The sequence below is a fragment of the Atractosteus spatula genome, chromosome 3, assembly GCF_055471065.1.
Source record: "Atractosteus spatula isolate fAtrSpa1 chromosome 3, fAtrSpa1.hap1, whole genome shotgun sequence".
NCBI classification, from domain to species: domain Eukaryota; kingdom Metazoa; phylum Chordata; class Actinopteri; order Semionotiformes; family Lepisosteidae; genus Atractosteus; species Atractosteus spatula.
In genome coordinates, this window is record NC_142708.1 from 66880672 (window position 1) to 66900243 (window position 19572).

General features: G+C 52.9%; 1 protein-coding gene across 1 annotated transcript in view; it reads left to right on the plus strand.

The window, feature by feature from the left end:
• Positions 1–19572, plus strand: part of LOC148838289 (disks large homolog 4-like) — a 54683-nt gene that overhangs the window by 11195 nt on the left and 23916 nt on the right. Inside the window, exon 4 of the mRNA XM_088911168.1 lies at positions 15979–16032. Coding sequence (XP_088767294.1) covers positions 15979–16032 — 54 coding nt within the window. The remainder of the gene's footprint in view (positions 1–15978; positions 16033–19572) is intronic.

Here is a 19572-nt window from a genome sequence, read left to right on the forward strand (position 1 = left end):
TGTGCTGGTCAGTGTTTTGGTGGTCAGTGTTTTGGTGGTCAGTGCGGACCTATGCTGGTCAGTGCAGTGCTGTACTGGTCAGTTTGGAGCTGTGCTGGTCAGCATTCAGCTGTGCTATGGTGGTCGATGGTGGTACTGGTTTTTGTGGTTTTGTGCTGTAATGTAAACCTGGCTGACAGGTTTAAATCGATTGATTCTTTTTTGTCCTGGTCTTCATTGCTCCGTGCAGAGGTGTTCAGAGGCGATACAGTTCGATTAAAAGACTGTGAAGGAACACAGTCCTGTCGTCTATGGGCCATAATCAGTTTTTTTCTGAAATCAATGACGTGCTGCAGTACAGCTTTGTGCACGTTTATACCGGTCCATACAGAGTGTACCGCGGATGGCTGGGATACCTGACGAACCGCAGGACGGGTTTTTTAAATGACTGTCTTTAAAAGACTGCTGTTATGCAAATCTGTTTGGCGAGCGCCTTGCAGTATGTAGAGGCGAGCGCTGGCTCCTTCTCTCTGAGCTTGATTAATTCACCCTCGCGGGAGAATGAATGAAGGGTCAATAAACTTCAAAACGATGAAATTGATTACCATGCAGGATTAATAGACCTCGTTCGTTAAGCTAGTGCGTGCTCCGTCTGCACCTACTACATACCTGTATGTGTCGATAGTTACATGGAATTAATCCGGTCCAATTCCCCCCCCCCCCCCGCAGTACACCCCCGCCCCTCTCCCTCACTCGGAGACACAGACCGAGCTGACTGCCGATGGGCTTCAGGATCGCTGACACGGTAGCGGGCTGAGACGAGAGAGGGCGGGCGTGTGCAGATACTGGGGCCGCCGATACCCAGGAGGAGAGAGAGAGAGAGAGAGCCGGAGAGAGGAATGCCCGTCTGAGAGGGAGAGAGACTGCGGCTCGCAGAGAAGAAGGAAGCGCCGCTTGTTTTGTGCTGTTTTTTACCTCCCTCGCCCACAAGTCTGCGGAGGAGACCGGACCGGCACCGCGCTCGCCCTGCAGGGCTGCAGAAAGACTCCGGCGACGTCAGAAAGGATCCCCCTTCCGTTGCGCCTTGCGCCTTGTGTTAAACAGAAATGTGAGTTTGTGGCGGCTGGGGGGAGCAGGGAGCAGGGAAGAGGGAAGAGGGAAGAGGAAGACTGAGACTCGCCTCTTGCGGGAGCCGGGTGACAAGCGAGCTCGCGCCCCCCCTCCGCCGCCTTTTATTTGTGCGCCGGACACCTCGGCTCCACTCGGCGCGAGCGCGGGGCCGATACAACCGGCGATAAATATTTCAGCGAGTGAGAGAAAATCTGAAGAGCGCCGAGACGGGGAATAACGACATCGTCGAGCCGCCTCGGCTGCCCCCGGTCTCCCTCTCTCTCTCCCTGCCTTTTCCTCTCCGGATCAGTCTTCCTGCCGAACCGAGCCCGAACCGCTTCAACCCTCGGGATCTGTGGACTATCAATGCCGGACCACCGAGCGCCGGACCGCTTACCTGCACATATTCTCGTTTTTTACATCGAATTTCCTTATTTTTAACTTTTTCTCTCGCATGTAGCCTGTCAGTATTCACCTTTTCAGCGGTCCTTCTATCGATGTCAGTGTTGCCGGGTTTGAAAGCAGGGGGGAGTCTCGCAAAGTCTGGTCCGCCGTCAGTATCCAGTTCCCAGCCCGGTCCCGGGAGCCTCTTTCCCTTCCTCGCTCGGCTCTGAGCGGCGACGCCCCGTCTCTCCTCTCCTCGCCCCGGGGGCGGGCTGACTTGCCGCCCAGCCGCGGTCCCAGCGGCCGCCGGCCCGGGCCCGGACATGTTCGTGTCGGTGTGGTACGCCAAGAAGATGGGCCGCCGGTTCATCAATAACGTCCGGAAGGCCAAGAAACAGCGGCACCGGGTCACGGTAGGAGCGGCGGGCTCTCCCGCCGGGTGTGTGTGCGGGTCGCGGTGCGCGTCAGGCGCTGGGCAGCTGTTTAACATTCCCCGCACACGGGCGCGCCGCGGGCCGTGGGACGTGGGCCGTGGGCTGTGGAAGAGCCTGCGCCAGGGACAGACCGCCTTATCCTCGTCAAGCACCGGCGGACCTCACGGGCCACGCCGTGTCCTGCGTGGGCGCTGGTGCATGCGAGAGCGTGTGTGAATTTACAGGAGGAGTGGGGGGGGGGGGTGTTGTGCGCGAACTGCGGGGGGTGTTTTCAACCCCTCTTCTTGAACAGACAAGAGAGGGGCTAAAACGCGCAAAAAAAAGGCAGATCCACCCGCAGTGTTTTGTCCCACGGGGCAGGAGACGAGCTTGTTTTTCTGTCTGAAATGTGCGCTGTAGTTTGGTTAGTAGCAGGAATTGGCCGTTATTACTGTTGTTGAGCGAATTAAGAGCTTCCAGATGAAGTGGGATTACTGGGTTCATTCGGTGACGTTTCCTCTCTGGAAAGAGCCCAGCAACCTGCACATGCTTTGAGCTTTCCAGTTTGAGGTGAACTGTGGGGGTTGCCCGTTTCTGCTGTTCTATAAATGTTTTTTGCCGTCTTCATGCTAATATTACCACTGCCGATGATCAGAACTGGAAAGTCTGTAGTGCCCGTGTCTGGACAGGTCTGTTCCTGTCAGGCTCTGCTCTCCTGCTTGTAGATCTGTTCCCCTCAGGCTCTGCTCTCCTGCTTGTAGATCTGTTCCCCTCAGGCTCTGCTCTCCTGCTTGTAGATCTGTTCCCATCAGGGTCTGCTGTCCTGCTTGTAGATCTGTTCCCCTCAGGCTCTGCTCTCCTGCTTGTAGATCTGTTCTCCTCAGGCTCTGCTCTCCTGCTTGTAGATCTGTTCCCCTCAGGCTCTGCTCTCCTGCCTGTAGATCTGTTCCCATCAGGCTCTGCTCTCCTGCTTGTAGATCTGTTCCCCTCAGGCTCTGCTCTCCTGCTTGTAGATCTGTTCCCATCAGGCTCTGCTGCTCTCCTGCTTGTAGATCTGTTCCCCTCAGACTCTGTTCTCCTGCCTGTAGATCTGTTCCCCTCAGGCTCTGCTGCTCTCCAGCTTGTACTGTAGATCTGTTCCCCTCAGGCTCTGCTCTCCTGCTTGTAGATCTGTTCCCATCAGGCTCTGCTGCTCTCCAGCTTGTACTGTAGATCTGTTCCCATCAGGCTCTGCTGCTCTCCAGCTTGTAGATCTGTTCCCCTCAGGCTCTGCTCTCCTGCCTGTAGATCTGTTCCCCTCAGGCTCTGCTCTCCTGCTTGTAGATCTGTTCCCATCAGGGTCTGCTGTCCTGCTTGTAGATCTGTTCCCATCAGGCTCTGCTGCTGTCCTGCTTGTAGATCTGTTCCCATCAGGCTCTGCTGCTGTCCTGCTTGTAGATCTGTTCCCATCAGGCTCTGTTCTCCTGCCTGTAGATCTGTTCCCATCAGGCTCTGTTCTCCTGCTTGTATCTGTTCCTCGTGGACGAGTCAGAACCCCTGTACACCTGCAGTCTGCGATCCTCACGTCACGCTAAATATCCCAACCACAGCCAAAGCCTCTCAGAAGAGCTAAAGAGAGAGCAGCTTGCAGTACAGGAGACCACAACACACTGTAGCGCTCGTTTCATTTCCATGGCCACAGAACAACAGCCGCCGGGTCTGATTTTGAACACACAGTTGAGTTGTGCTGTTCCACGCCTGGGGATGTCGCAGCACGGGCAGCCCAGTTCCCACTCCTCTCTGGTGCTCCTTCATTTCCGCTCTGGGCAGAGGGGCCCCGAGGATCTCTAGTCCTTCCAGCGGAAGGCCGTGCCGTGAATCTGGGAGGCCGTGGCCCCTGGAGCGCGGGGACCGCGCGTGTCAGCTGCGTGTTACATGAGCCCTTTACCGGGCCTGGTGAGCAGAGGGCAAGGGGCGTGGCTCTGTCCTCGCACACAGGGGCCAGTCAGCAAGCTCCTGGAGGCATCACTGGGAGCAAAACACACTGTAAAACTGCTGCGGTTCTGCCACAGTTACTGTTGCAGTTTTATTATTGTTATGTTTAGGGCAGATACATCTGTCCACAGTGTCTTTCACTGCTGTAAGGCTGTAGGATTCTGAAAGTTCCTGTAACTTCTAAATGCTGTACTTGTGTTGTCTGTGTATGTGGAGGACACAGCGGTGTTTTTGCCTCATTGCTGTGTGTCTCTGTGTGCGGGCTCACTGGGGTGTAAATGTATAAATAAGATTGAGTGGGTGCCACTGAGAAGCAGTATTTTAGTGCCGTTTATGCAACACTGCACTGTTCCTGGCTCAGTGTGTGAGAGTAATAGAGCACACACTATAGTGTTAATCACTGCAGCTGTGTGAGTGTGAGCACACTCTGTAGTGATAAACACTACAGTTGTGTGTGAATGTGAGCACACTCTATAGTGTTAAACACTACAGTTGTGTGTGAGTGTGAGCACACTCTATAGTGTTAAACACTACAGTTGTGTGAGTGTGAGCACACTCTGTAGTGTTAAGCACTGCAGCTGCGTGTGAGTGTGAGCACACTCTGTAGTGTTAAACACTGCTGCTGCGTGACTGTGAGCACACTGTAGTGTTAAGGACTGCAGCTGTTGGAGTGTGAGCACACTCTGTAGTGTTAAACACTGTAGCTGTGTGTGAGTGAGCACTCTAGATTTTGCAAGTGTCCAATGAATACTTCTCTGTAGTGTGTTTCTAATTACTTGATGGTGAGTGTGTTCACTTTACTGCATCTCTAATGAATACAGAGCGTCTTTACTGTAGCTGTTAATGATCGATACTAGATAACTTGACTGTACAGTATCTGTTACTGATCTCTCCTGGATCTGTAGCTGATCAATGCTCAGACTCTTTACTGCAGTGTCCCTAATGAATCAGTCCCCAGTGTCCTTTACTGTAGTGTTTCTTGTATTGATCCCAGCCGTTGTCTTTGCTGTGTGAGGTACCAGTTCTGCATAGTGCTGGGAATCCGTCACTACAGGCTGAGTGCGTGGGCGTGCCTCTCTCTTGGCACGTTCCGACTGACCAGGAGATTTCCCCGGTGAAATCACTTTGGGTCAGATGCACCAGCCTGTCTAGTGTGGATTTCCAGGTTTTTTTTTCAAGAAAGCAGCTGTCTTTTATCAGAGTGCATCTCCAAAGCCCCCGAGGGGTTACGTGGGCTGCTGACTCATTCAGATCTGCTGAGTTTTTCCAGGCCCCTGCTGTCTTCAGGCTGTTTTTTAGCTTTTTTAGCAACAAATCCAAACGCTAATTATTTGAGCAGATGCTTTTATTCGAAGCCTTTGAGTGTTGGTTAAAGAGCTCAAACTCCCAGTTATCCTCTAACGAAGGCTCACTGGTGTCAAGCCCCTGTAATCCGGACAAGGCCGGGGTCATTGGCCCCACTGTGAGTGGGATCCCCCGAGTGTCAGTGTTCAGTCAGCTAACCTGGGCTTCTTACACCACAGCGCTGCCCTGGGTCTCGACTGGGTACCTGCAAGCTGGCAGCGATCTCAGTGAGAGAGGGACCACTCCCCCGTCAGCACTCACTCTCCTAAAGGGCGCTGGAGGATGAGTGAGCCAGCCATGGGCTACGGGGTTAGTTACATCTCTGATTGTGTAAGGGCAGAGGTGGAGCACGGGTAGTTTCCAGTGTTCTCCCTGATGAACCCCCAAGCCCACAGAACAGGCTCTGTTGGGCACTTGTGTTCAAAGCTTAAGAAGTTGTTTACGCAAAGGGTGGTGGGTGTCTGGAACAAGCTGCCCAGGCATCTTGTACAAGTAGATTTTCTGGGATAATTCAGGAGCTGATCCTCAGGACAAGATCCTCAGATCCATGAGCAATACTCTTGAGCAAAGGGAGACTTCAAACAAATGGTCAAAATCTCGAAAAGATATTTACAGTGCCAGCCCAGAATACGTCGGAACCGTTAGAGAAACGAGGGCCAGGGACGCCAGTGAGATTGAAGAGAAAGGGACTGTAGCAAAGATCTCTCTTCAGCCGGGCGGGTTTCTGTGGTTTCCTGGGATCTCATTGATCCCAGGATCTCATCATGCAGCCTGAAAAATCCCAGAGGATCTGCTTCAGCATGATGGATGGATGGCTCATTCCAGACCCCCCGGCCCTGTGTGTAACGGAGTGCCTGCTGCTCTCAGGCTTGAATTCACTTGCACTCCTGTGGGTGTGCTGGAGAGTGTTTGAGGCTGGAGAGGCCCTGTGCAGTGTCCTCTTCTGCGCCGTCCGCACAGCTGGGAAAGTTCGCTCGCTCGTTTGCTGCAGCAGGGGGGCGTGACGGCTGCTCTTGGAACCTCAGTAATTGCTCAGAAAGGCTTGGATTGCGTCTCTGGAGAGCGAGTGAGTAACACGCAAGAGGTTGGTTTATTAAAAATCGGCTCCATCCATCTCTGCCGGTGTGTTAATGAAGTCGCAGCGGGCTGCTCGCCTCAGCCCACCGCAGTGCGAGGATGTGATAGTTGATTTTTCTTTCCGGGATCGCTGTGCTAGAGTGTGTGGTCAACAGAGCAAAGCAACAGCTGCATGTTTCTCAAATGGCCAATAAAGATGGTCTCACTTCGGATCTCCAGCGCTGTCACAATGTTCCTCAGTCCTCCAGGACTGTCACAGTGTTCCTCAGTCCCCCGGCGCTGTCACAGTGTTCCTCAGTCCCCCGGCGCTGTCACAGTGTTCCTCAGTCCTCCAGGACTGTCACAGTGTTCCTCAGTCCCCCGGCGCTGTCACAGTGTTCCTCAGTCCTCCGGCGCTGTCACAATGTTCCTCAGTCCTCCAGGACTGTCACAGTGTTCCTCAGTCCTCCAGGACTGTCACAGTGTTCCTCAGTCCTCCGGCGCTGTCACAATGTTCCTCAGTCCTCCAGGACTGTCACAGTGTTCCTCAGTCCTCCAGGACTGTCACAGTGTTCCTCAGTCCTCCGGCGCTGTCACGGTGTTCCTCAGTCCTCCAGGACTGTCACAGTGTTCCTCAGTCCCCCGGCGCTGTCACAGTGTTCCTCAGTCCTCCGGCGCTGTCACAGTGTTCCTCTGTCCTCCGGCGCTGTCACAGTGTTCCTCAGTCCCCCGGCGCTGTCACAGTGTTCCTCAGTCCCCCGGCGCTGTCACGGTGTTCCTCAGTCCCCCGGCGCTGTCACGGTGTTCCTCAGTCCCCCGGCGCTGTCAGTGTTCCTCAGTCCCCCGGCGCTGTCGCAGTGTTCCTCAGTCCTCCGGCACTGTCAGTGTTCCTCAGTCCCCCGGCGCTGTCACAGTGTTCCTCAGTCCTCCAGCACTGTCACAGTGTTCCTCAGTCCTCCAGCGCTGTCACAGTGTTCCTCAGTCCCCAGGCGCTGTCTGAGTGTTCCTCAGTCTCCCGGCGCTGTCACAGTGTTCCTGAGGCCTCAGCAATGTGAGGTGTTTTATAATGGTGTGGTGTGGAGCTTCTGGGCTTTGGCAGGGCTGTCAGTGTGAGTGAGGCAGGCTGGCCGACGAGGGAAATCGCGTTAATTAAATCAGCGGGAGGGAGCTGAAGCCGCTGAGCTGTGCTCTGATGTGCACTGGGACTGTGGAGCAGAGCACAACTCTGAGACACGCTCTCACTGGCGCTCTCCAGCCAGCACAGCCATGATTATATAAGCACCCCAGGGCACAGCCAGGTTATTGCAGTGTGAGAGAATAAATGTGTACTAGGCTGCTCTCTGCCTTTCTCTCAATTCTTCCCCCTATCTATTGCTGTCTGATGTTCTCCTATCTCATTATCTTTTACCTTTCACTATTCACATTCCTTTTATCTCTCTTTCTCTCTCCTACCTTTCTCTCTATTTATCTCCACTTCCTCTGTCTCTATAGCCTTCTCCAGTGTTTGCAGTTCAGTACAGTGCGTATATGCTGGTGAATTCAGGGTGAGTGTGAGAGGAGAGGGACAGCAGTGGCTCTAGCAGTGTCTACAGTACAGTCAGGTGCGACAGTGTGTGTGTGCTGGTGAATTCAGGGTGAGTGTGAGAGGAGAGGGACAGCAGTGGCTCTAGCAGTGTCTACAGTACAGTCAGGTGTGACAGTGTGTGTGCTGGTGAGTTCAGGGTGAGTGTGAGAGGAGAGGGACAGCAGTGGCTCTAGCAGTGTCTAGAGTACAGTCAGGTGTGACAGTGTGTGTGTGTGCTGGTGAATTCAGGGTGAGTGTGAGAGGAGAGGGACAGCAGTGGCTCTAGCAGTGTCTACAGTACAGTCAGGTGTGACAGTGTGTGTGTGCTGGTGAATTCAGGGTGAGTGTGAGAGGAGAGGGACAGCAGTGGCTCTAGCAGTGTCTACAGTACAGTCAGGTGTGACAGTGTGTATGTGCTGGTGAGTTCAGGGTGAGTGTGAGAGGAGAGGGTCAGCAGTGGGTCCGACAGTGTGTGTATTAGTTGTGATGACTTATTCATACAGTGTTCTATTCCCTGCACCACTCAGTCAGATCTCAGCCTTCTCTGAGTCCAGCATGGGTCAATACTGCCCGTCTCCATGACTGCACTTCATGTAACGAGGCTCAGCTGGACATCAACTGCGCAGCTCGGCTCAGACAGTCACCGTACTCACTCCCATCACTCCCCTGCTCTCTCACACTCTGCACCTCCCCTCCCTCTTTTTCACTCCTTCCCTTTGTGTCCCTCTGTTCTCCTGCCTCGATTTCTCACTTCCTTCCTCTCATTCCCTCAGTTTCCATGGCTCAGCTGGACCATCTGTCTTCCTCGACAGTGATGTTAGTGATCAAATTAATCATTTGAGTGATACGGTGCAATAACCATTGCACGTATTTAATAATTAATATTACTAAATGAATAATTTGCTCTTCTTCTGCTCCTCCCTGCTTTTTCTGAACTCTGTGGTCTCCTCTTTTTTCTGTGTTCACCATGTTTCTCTAATTTCTCCCAGTCCAGACTCAACCTTTTCTGGGTTGTTCATGTAGTTTTTTAAAAATAGCTTCTTAACTGTTTGTTATAACTAGCCAGTGGCACAGGGTGGCACACAGGTGAGGAGGGCAGAGGCCTCCCAGTTTTCAGGACTGCGGCACCTGTCTGGGTGGAGTTTGCATGCTTCCCCCGCCATGATCCCAGGGAGCTGTACCATGTGCTTCAATTTCCTTGGGAGATTGGGGAGATCCCAATCCTTGGGATTGGGAGATGTGAGAGATGGATTGGGAGATTGTAGGAGATGGATTAGGAGATAGTAGGGACTGGGAGATTGTAGGAGATGGGTTAGGAGATGGTAGGGATTGGGAGATTGTGGGAGATGGATTGGGAAATAGTAGGGATTGGGAGATGGGTTAGGAGATGGTAAGGATTGGGAGATTGTGGGAGATGGATTTGGGAGATGGTAGGGATTGGGATATTGTGGAGGATGGATTAGGAGATGGTAGTGTTTGGAAGATTGTGGCAGATGGATTGGGAGATGGTAGTGTTTGGAAGATTGTGGCAGATGAATTTGGGAGATGGTAGGGATTGGGATATTGTGGGAGATCGATTGGGAAATGGTAGTGATTGGGAGATTGTGGGAGATGGATTGGGAGATGGTAGGGATTGGGATATTGTGGGAGATTGATTGGGAAATGGTAGTGATTGGGAGATTGTGGGAGATGGATTGGGAAATGGTAGGGATTGGGAGATGGGTTAGGAGATGGCAGGGATTGGGAGATTGTGGGAGATGGATTGGGAGATGGTAGGGATTGGGAAATTGTGGGAGATGGGTTAGGAGATGGTAGGGATTGGGATATTGTGGGAGATGGATTAGGAGATGGTAGTGTTTGGGAGATTGTGGGAGATGGATTGGGAAATGGTAGGGATTGGGAGATGGAGTAGGAGATGGTAGGGATTGGGAGATTGTGGGAGATGGAGTAGGATATGGTAGGGATTGGGAGATTGTGGGAGATGGGTTAGGAGATGGTAGGGATTGGGAGATTGTGGGAGAATGGAGAATGGTGGGAGAAGATGAGATTTAGGGTGTTCATTAAGAGAGGCAGGGAGAGAAATGTTCATACAAGTGAATATACAGTATACACAGTACACAATAGTGTTAAAAATCACTTGACCAGTATAAGGAGATCCACTGAAACCATTTATATCAGCCCTGTCCTCCCTCTCTTCACTCGCAGCCTGCGCTCCCCCACAGTTACAGCTGTAAGCGTCCCGATCGGGAAGCTGGCTGTGGTCTGGGGACGGGAACACACCGGCTGGCAGAGGAGAGGATGATGAAGAGGGGCGCTCAGATCGGGCCACGCCGACGGCTGCCAGCGCGGCGCGAGAGTTATTTATAGAGACTCGTCTTGTTTCCCTTCCGTGCTTCCTGACAGCCGCAGTGTCTTTAAAGCCATAATTAACACTCATTAAAAGCTGTCTGCACTGCTCGTCTGATGCGGCGACGGGTCTATTTATAGAGAGAGTCTCTCAAGCGCCTTGACAATCCGGCATAAGCAGCAGTCCCTCCGTTCTCTCTCCCGCCGCAGGGCGATGGGGCGGGTCGCGGGTAAGGGGAGACCCCTCCGTTCTCTCTCCCGCCGCAGGGCGATGGGGCGGGTCGCGGGTAAGGGGAGACCCCTCCGTTCTCTCTCCCGCCGCGGGGCGATGGGGCGGGTCGCGGGTAAGGGGAGACCCCTCCGTTCTCTCTCCCGCCGCGGGGCGATGGGGCGGGTCGCGGGTAAGGGGAGACCCCTCCGTTCTCTCTCCCGCCGCGGGGCGATGGGGCGGGTCGCGGGCGAGGGTTGGGCTGTCCGGATCCCTGGATCCCATCCTGGCTCTTCTGAATGGATCCTACAGAATCTGCTCTAGCCGTGTTCCTCACCCCCACCCCTCTTTGTGTAAAGGAGTGTCGTCTGTCCCGAACACTCCCAAACTCAATCCTGTACCCCATCTTGGGCGCTGGGCCGGCGGGCCAGAGGGAGGGAGGGATGGAGAAGAGTTTTTCTTGCATCAGTGGTCAGTTAGGAATCGATCGCCCAGTGGGGAGCCTTGGACAGCCCCCACACTGGGGCGTTTTCTTCCTGGCTGCCCAGCAGCACAGGGCTGGTCAGACCGGTCTGCGAGGAGCCAGAGCTCTTCAGCGACTTTTCACCCGCCAGCGGATAAGACCCTACTGTACAGGCTACGTGACTACGGATCAGTTAATCACCACGAGGACAGGAACGAGCTCGATTTTTCTTTTACAGATTCATAATCACAGAGCCTTATTAGCATGACTGGTGAATGACAGTGTTGCCGATGCAGTAACAATTAGCAAAACATGTACAGGCATTCAGGACAATAGAATATTCTTATTGTTAGAGAGACGGACTCCGTGGTGTCCACCTGTGAGCTTTAACTTTCTCTCTTCATCTCTCCGCCTCTCCTTTGCAGTCCCCAGACGTCTCCCTCTCTTTTTCCATCACTCTCTGCCCCTTCTTGCCTCTCCTTCCTGTCTAGACTTGATCAGTTTGCCTCTCTGGATCTCCATCTCCTCTCTGCTTTCCTCTGTAACACTCCCCAGTGCACACGCCTGACACGAATGACCTGTGGTTTCAGGTCAGACAGATCCGGTCTCTGCGGTACAGGAAGCGGTCTTGTAGCTTTATGGAGTAAACCTGACTGTGGGTCAATTATATGTGATGGATTACCTTCTGCATCTCTGCACACTGGCTGCTCATGTCCAGTGCACCCTGAGCTGCTGTGATCCAGATGTGACCGTGCTGAATTCTGACCGTGCCTGAGCTGCATTCATAAGAGCTGCTCTGATAGAGGAAAGTTGTACAGTATGAGTCAGTGGCTGACACTCATTACACACACACCCCACAGCTCCTGCTTGTGTCTCACATGTTCAAGGCCATTGCACAGCTTTTGCAACTTTTGCATATTGTTGGGCAGCTCAGTCCCTCTCTCTTTCTACCTCCGCAGTAACCCCCCATCCCTCTCTCTCACTCCCTCTGTCCTCAACCGATCTGTCATCCCACACTCTTCCTCACTCCCTCTCTCCTCAACTGATCTGTCATCCCACACTCTTCCTCACTCCTTCTCTCCTCAACTGATCTGTCATCCCACACTCTTCCTCACTCCCTCTGTCCTCAACTGATCTGTCATCCCACATTCTTCCTCACTCCCTCTCTCCTCAACTGATCTGTCATCCCACACTCTTCCTCACTCCCTCTCTCCTCAACTGATCTGTCATCCCACACTCTTCCTCACTCCCTCTCTCCTCAACTGATCTGTCATCCCATACTCTTCCTCACTCCCTCTGTCCTCAACTGATCTGTCATCCCACACTCTTCCTCACTCCCTCTCTCTTCAACTGATCTCTCATCCCGCACTCTTCCTCACTCCCTCTCTCTTCAACTGATCTCTCATCCCGCACTCTTCCTCACTCCCTCTCTCCTCAACTGATCTCTCATCCCACACTCTTCCTCACTCCCTCTCTCCTCAACTGATCTCTCATCCCACACTCTTCCTCACTCCCTCTCTCTTCAACTGATCTCTCATCCCTCACTCTTCCTCACTGCCTCTGTCTTCATTTCTCATCCCTTACTCTTTCTCATTCCCTCTCTCATCCTTCACTCCCTCTGTCCTCAACTGATCTCTCATACCACACTCTTCCTCACTCCCTCTCTCTCAGGTCCCAGGCTCCTCTCTCCCGATAGTCATTAATTGACAGTTTTGTATGATAATTGCTGGAAAGTGCTGGTGCAGAAGGGCCTGGTTGCCTAGACGACAGGATTTCCCCGGAGGCCTCGGCAGCTGTTGCCATGGAGTAGCCATGGCAACGGGTGGTCAGGGATGGAGCGAGAGAGGGATGGCACCTTGGCACTCGGCATGGAGCAGGAGGCCTGGCATCGGGAGAGAGGGAGAGTCTGGCAAAGGAAGAAAGGAATACAGAGGGGAGAGCCCCAGGAAAGATGAGAGAAGGAGTGAGAGAGACAGGGAGAGTGGGGTGAGGTGCAGAGAGTGTGTCAGAGAAGCAGAGTGATAGGAGAGTAAGAGGAGGAATGGCAGTGCAGGTGGCACATGGAGAGCTAAAAATGGAAAGTGTTAGAGACCGAGTGTGGAGAGGTACTCTGTGTTGGTGCCCTCTCTCCCACACTCTGCTCCCCATTAACACACCATGGGGGCGGCTGCTCAATACTGCACTCCAGGGCTATAGCCTGACCCGGCTCCCCCCACGCACTGATCACACCAGCAGGGAAAACGCCAAACAACTCCTACCACCGCAGACCTGCATCACTCTCACTGAAGGGATCTCGCTGGATTGCTGCGATTGCGTCTGCTGCTCTAGCAGTGTCTGCAGTCCAGTCAGGTGTGACAGTGTGTGTGTGCTGGTGAATTCAGGGGGAGTGTGAGAGGAGAGGGACAGCAGTGGCTCTAGCAGTGTCTGCAGTACAGTCAGGTGTGACAGTGTGTGTGTGCTGGTGAATTCAGGGCGAGTGTGAGAGGAGAGGGACAGCAGTGGCTCTAGCAGTGTCTACAGTACAGTCAGGTGTGACAGTGTGTGTGTGCTGGTGAATTCAGGGGGAGTGTGAGAGGAGAGGGACAGCAGTGGCTCTAGCAGTGTCTACAGTACAGTCAGGTGTGACAGTGTGTGTGTGCTGGTGAATTCAGGGGGAGTGTGAGAGGAGAGGGACAGCAGTGGCTCTAGCAGTGTCTACAGTACAGTCAGATGTCATTTCCACCTCCTTTTCCCATCACTCATTCTCTCTCCGTCTGTAGGTGATTTATATGGTAATGCTCTCTGTGTTTAGAAGCTGCCATCATGTCCTATCAGCATCTCTGTCTTCATTTGTGTCTCCGGAGACTGGGTAACTGCTCTCCTTTCTCCACGCCTGTCAGAACTCTTTCATCTCCTCTCTTACTTGTTATTTTTTATGTTGTGACGTTCTTTCAGGCCAGGGAATTGCATCATCAGTGTGAAGAAAGTGTTTGCAGTAGGTGGGTTCATGGGTGGGTTTTCAGAAATCTGCTGTGAAGCAGGTTCAGGGCATCAGTCTGTCAGGGTGTCTGTCTGTTAGTGTGACAGTCAGGGTGTCAGTCTGTCAGGGCGTCAGTCTGTCAGTCGGTGTCAGTATGACACGCAGGGCATCAGTCTGTCAGGGTGTCAGTCTGTTAGTGTGACAGTCAGGGTGTCAGTATGTCTGTCAGGGCATCAGTCTGTCAGGGCGTCAGTCTGTCAGGGCATCAGTCTGTCAGGGCGTCAGTCTGTCAGTCGGTGTCAGTATGACACGCAGGGCATCAGTCTGTCAGGGTGTCAGTCTGTCAGTCGGTGTCAGTATGACAATCAGGGCATCAGTCTGTCAGGGTGTCAGTCTGTCAGGGTGTCAGTATGTCAGTCAGTGTTCATGCCCTTCAGTGTAGATTATATTGCATTTCTAGATCATTCGTTCCAAACATTTGAAACAAAAAAGAACTGCCTGTGTCCAGTGCGAGTGTGAGGCTTTGGCATTGTGCACAGTGTCACATCCCACGGCCCTTCCAGCAAGCAGCCGTTCAGACACTTCCTTCTCCACAGCGGAGGGGAAAGAAGGACAGCAGATTTGGAAAAAGAGGGAGGGAGACAGGCTGTCGAGAGTCTGGAATGTGCAGGGCAGACCATCTGCACAGAGAGAGAGACAGGGAGACACCAGGGGGAGCGACAGCCGGTTCAGCTTGGCACGAACGGGTAACAGTGCGGGAGAGGCAGGACAGCTCCTGAACTCTGCCAGTATGGTGAGAGAGAGAGACAGGACAGCTCCTGAACTCTGACACTGTGGTGAGAGAGAGAGACAGGACAGCTCCTGAACTCTGACACTGTGGTGAGAGGGAGACAGGACAGCTCCTGAACTCTGACAGTGTGGTGAGAGAGAGAGACAGGACAGCTCCTGAACTCTGACAGTGTGGTGAGAGAGAGAGACAGGACAGCTCCTGAACTCTGACACTGTGGTGAGAGAGAGAGACAGGACAGCTCCTGAACTCTGACAGTGTGGTGAGAGAGAAAGACAAGACAGCTCCTGAACTCTGACAGTGTGGTGAGAGAGAAAGACAGGACAGCTCCTGAACTCTGACAGTGTGGTGAGAGAGAGAGACAGGACAGCTCCTGAACTCTGACAGTGTGGTGAGAGAGAGAGACAGGACAGCTCCTGAACTCTGACACTGTGGTGAGAGAGAGAGACAGGACAGCTCCTGAACTCTGACAGTGTGGTGAGAGAGAAAGACAGGACAGCTCCTGAACTCTGACAGTGTGGTGAGAGGGAGACAGGACAGCTCCTGAACTCTGACAGTGTGGTGAGAGAGAAAGACAGGACAGCTCCTGAACTCTGACAGTGTGGTGAGAGAGAAAGACAGGACAGCTCCTGAACTCTGACAGTGTGGTGAGAGAGAGAGACAAGACAGCTCCCGAACTCTGACAGTGTGGTGAGAGAGAAAGACAAGACAGCTCCCGAACTCTGACAGTGTGGTGAGAGAGAGAGACAGGACAGCTCCTGAACTCTGACAGTGTGGTGAGAGAGAGAGACAGGACAGCTCCTGAACTCTGACAGTGTGGTGAGAGAGAGAGACAGGACAGCTCCTGAACTCTGACAGTGTGGTGAGAGAGAGACAGGACAGCTCCTGAACTCTGACAGTGTGGTGAGAGAGAGACAGGACAGCTCCTGGACTTGGACAGTGTGATGAGAGAGAGACAGGACAGCTCCTGGACTTGGACAGTGTGGTGAGAGAGACAGGCAAGGAGAGTTTCTTCTTTAAAAAGTGCAATCTGAGGAAATATTCCCAATTGTTAAATTCCAAGGCTTGGATCTGTACAGTTTCTATTAGTACTCCTAAATAGTAAAGGTCACTCACAGGGTAACACAACACCAGGCACAATAGGCAGGTGACACTAACACAGTTGCACTGTTGTGTGGTACAGTTCAAGCTCTGTGTGTGTTTTTGCGTGCGTGCATCATGCAGGGCCAGACACTGATGCTCTTGTGAAAGGCTGGAGTTTGGATGAGAGAGACTGTCCTCGCTTAACACACAACAGAAAGACGTTACTGCTGGTCTTGTACTGCAAGGACAGGCTTTCTTGATTGGTTGACTGATTGATTTTCTGTACTGTATTGTATCTTTCTCTGTAGGCCAACTCTCCTCCCGTGGTTGTAAACACAGACACTATCGATGGCTCGCCTTATGTAAGGAATATATTTCTCTTCTCTCGTTTTCCCCCTTCCCCTCTGGCCATTTGTCTGTCTGGCCCAGCTAACACATCACCCCTATCTCTGTCTCTCTGTCTCTCTGTCCACCTGTGTGTCCAGACATTCACCTGGCCCAGCTAACACATCGCCCCTATCTCTGTCTCTCTGTCTCTCTGTCCACCTGTGTGTCCAGACATTCACCTGGCCCAGCTAACACATCGCCCCTATCTCTGTCTCTCTGTCTCTCTGTCCACCTGTCTGTCCAGACATTCACCTGGCCCAGCTAACACATCACCCCTATCTCTGTCTCTCTGTCTCTCTGTCCACCTGTCTGTCCAGACATTCACCTGGCCCAGCTAACACACCGCCCCTATCTCTGTCTCTCTGTCTCTCTGTCTCTCTGTCCACTTGTCTGTCTGTCCAGACATTCACCTGAAACAGCTAACACATCGCCCCATCTCTGTCTCTCTGTCTCTCTGTCTCTCTGTCTCTCTGTCTCTCTGTCTCTCTGTCCACCTGTCTGTCCAGACATTCACCTGGCCCAGCTAACACATCGCCCCTATCTCTGTCTCTCTGTCTCTCTGTCTCTCTGTCCACTTGTCTGTCTGTCCAGACATTCACCTGGAACAGCTAACACATCGCCCCTATCTCTGTCTCTCTGTCTCTCTGTCTCTCTGTCCACTTGTCTGTCTGTCCAGACATTCACCTGGAACAGCTAACACATCGCCCCTATCTCTGTCTCTCTGTCTCTCTGTCTCTCTGTCCACCTGAGTGTCCAGACATTCACCTGGCCCAGCTAACACATCGCCCCTATCTCTGTCTCTCTGTCTCTCTGTCCACCTGTCTGTCCAGACATTTACCTGGCCCAGCTAACACATCGCCCCTATCTCTGTCTCTCTGTCTCTCTGTCTCTCTGTCTCTCTGTCTCTCTGTCCACTTGTCTGTCTGTCCAGACATTCACCTGGAACAGCTAACACATCGCCCCATCTCTGTCTCTCTGTCTCTCTGTCTCTCTGTCTCTCTGTCCACCTGTCTGTCCAGACATTCACCTGGCCCAGCTAACACATCGCCCCATCTCTGTCTCTCTGTCTCTCTGTCCACCTGTCTGTCCAGACATTCACCTGGCCCAGCTAACACATCACCCCTATCTCTGTCTCTCTGTCTCTCTGTCCACCTGTCTGTCCAGACATTTACCTGGCCCAGCTAACACATCGCCCCTATCTCTGTCTCTCTGTCTCTCTGTCTCTCTGTCTCTCTGTCTCTCTGTCTCTCTGTCCACTTGTCTGTCTGTCCAGACATTCACCTGGAACAGCTAACACATCGCCCCTATCTCTGTCTCTCTGTCTCTCTGTCTCTCTGTCCACTTGTCTGTCTGTCCAGACATTCACCTGGAACAGCTAACACATTGCCCCTATCTCTGTCTCTCTGTCTCTCTGTCTCTCTGTCCACCTGAGTGTCCAGACATTCACCTGGCCCAGCTAACACATCGCCCCTATCTCTGTCTCTCTGTCTCTCTGTCCACCTGTCTGTCCAGACATTTACCTGGCCCAGCTAACACATCGCCCCTATCTCTGTCTCTCTGTCTCTCTGTCTCTCTGTCTCTCTGTCCACTTGTCTGTCTGTCCAGACATTCACCTGGAACAGCTAACACATCGCCCCATCTCTGTCTCTCTGTCTCTCTGTCTCTCTGTCTCTCTGTCCACCTGTCTGTCCAGACATTCACCTGGCCCAGCTAACACATCGCCCCATCTCTGTCTCTCTGTCTCTCTGTCCACCTGTCTGTCCAGACATTCACCTGGCCCAGCTAACACATCACCCCTATCTCTGTCTCTCTGTCTCTCTGTCCACCTGTCTGTCCAGACATTCACCTGGCCCAGCTAACACATCGCCCCTATCTCTGTCTCTCTGTCTCTCTGTCCACCTGTGTGTCCAGACATTCACCTGGCCCAGCTAACACATCGCCCCTATCTCTGTCTCTCTGTCTCTCTGTCCACCTGTCTGTCTAGACATTCACCTGGCCCAGCTAACACATCACCCCTATCTCTGTCTCTCTGTCTCTCTGTCCACCTGTCTGTCCAGACATTCACCTGGCCCAGCTAACACATCGCCCCTATCTCTGTCTCTCTGTCTCTCTGTCTCTCTGTCTCTCTGTCTCTCTGTCTCTCTGTCCACTTGTCTGTCTGTCCAGACATTCACCTGAAACAGCTAACACATCGCCCCATCTCTGTCTCTCTGTCTCTCTGTCTCTCTGTCTCTCTGTGTCTCTGTCTCTCTGTCTCTCTGTCCACCTGTCTGTCCAGACATTCACCTGGCCCAGCTAACACATCGCCCCTATCTCTGTCTCTCTGTCTCTCTGTCTCTCTGTCCACTTGTCTGTCTGTCCAGACATTCACCTGGAACAGCTAACACATCGCCCCTATCTCTGTCTCTCTGTCTCTCTGTCTCTCTGTCTCTCTGTCCACTTGTCTGTCTGTCCAGACATTCACCTGGAACAGCTAACACATCGCCCCTATCTCTGTCTCTCTGTCTCTCTGTCCACCTGTGTGTCCAGACATTCACCTGGCCCAGCTAACACATCGCCCCTATCTCTGTCTCTCTGTCTCTCTGTCCACCTGTCTGTCCAGACATTCACCTGGCCCAGCTAACACATCGCCCCTATCTCTGTCTCTCTGTCTCTCTGTCTCTCTGTCTCTCTGTCCACTTGTCTCTCTGTCCACTTGTCTGTCTGTCCAGACATTCACCTGGAACAGCTAACACATCGCCCCATCTCTGTCTCTCTGTCTCTCTGTCTCTCTGTCCACCTGTCTGTCCAGACATTCACCTGGCCCAGCTAACACATCGCCCCATCTCTGTCTCTCTGTCTCTCTGTCCACCTGTCTGTCCAGACATTCACCTGGCCCAGCTAACACATCACCCCTATCTCTGTCTCTCTGTCTCTCTGTCCACCTGTCTGTCCAGACATTCACCTGGCCCAGCTAACACATCGCCCCTATCTCTGTCTCTCTGTCTCTCTGTCCACCTGTGTGTCCAGACATTCACCTGGCCCAGCTAACACATCGCCCCTATCTCTGTCTCTCTGTCTCTCTGTCCACCTGTCTGTCCAGACATTCACCTGGCCCAGCTAACACATCACCCCTATCTCTGTCTCTCTGTCTCTCTGTCCACCTGTCTGTCCAGACATTCACCTGGCCCAGCTAACACATCGCCCCTATCTCTATCTCTCTGTCTCTCTGTCTCTCTGTCCACTTGTCTGTCTGTCCAGACATTCACCTGAAACAGCTAACACATCGCCCCATCTCTGTCTCTCTGTCTCTCTGTCTCTCTGTCTCTCTGTGTCTCTGTGTCTCTGTGTCTCTGTCTCTCTGTCTCTCTGTCTCTCTGTCCACCTGTCTGTCCAGACATTCACCTGGCCCAGCTAACACATCGCCCCTATCTATGTCTCTCTCTCTCTGTCTCTCTGTCTCTCTGTCCACTTGTCTGTCTGTCCAGACATTCACCTGGAACAGCTAACACATCGCCCCTATCTCTGTCTCTCTG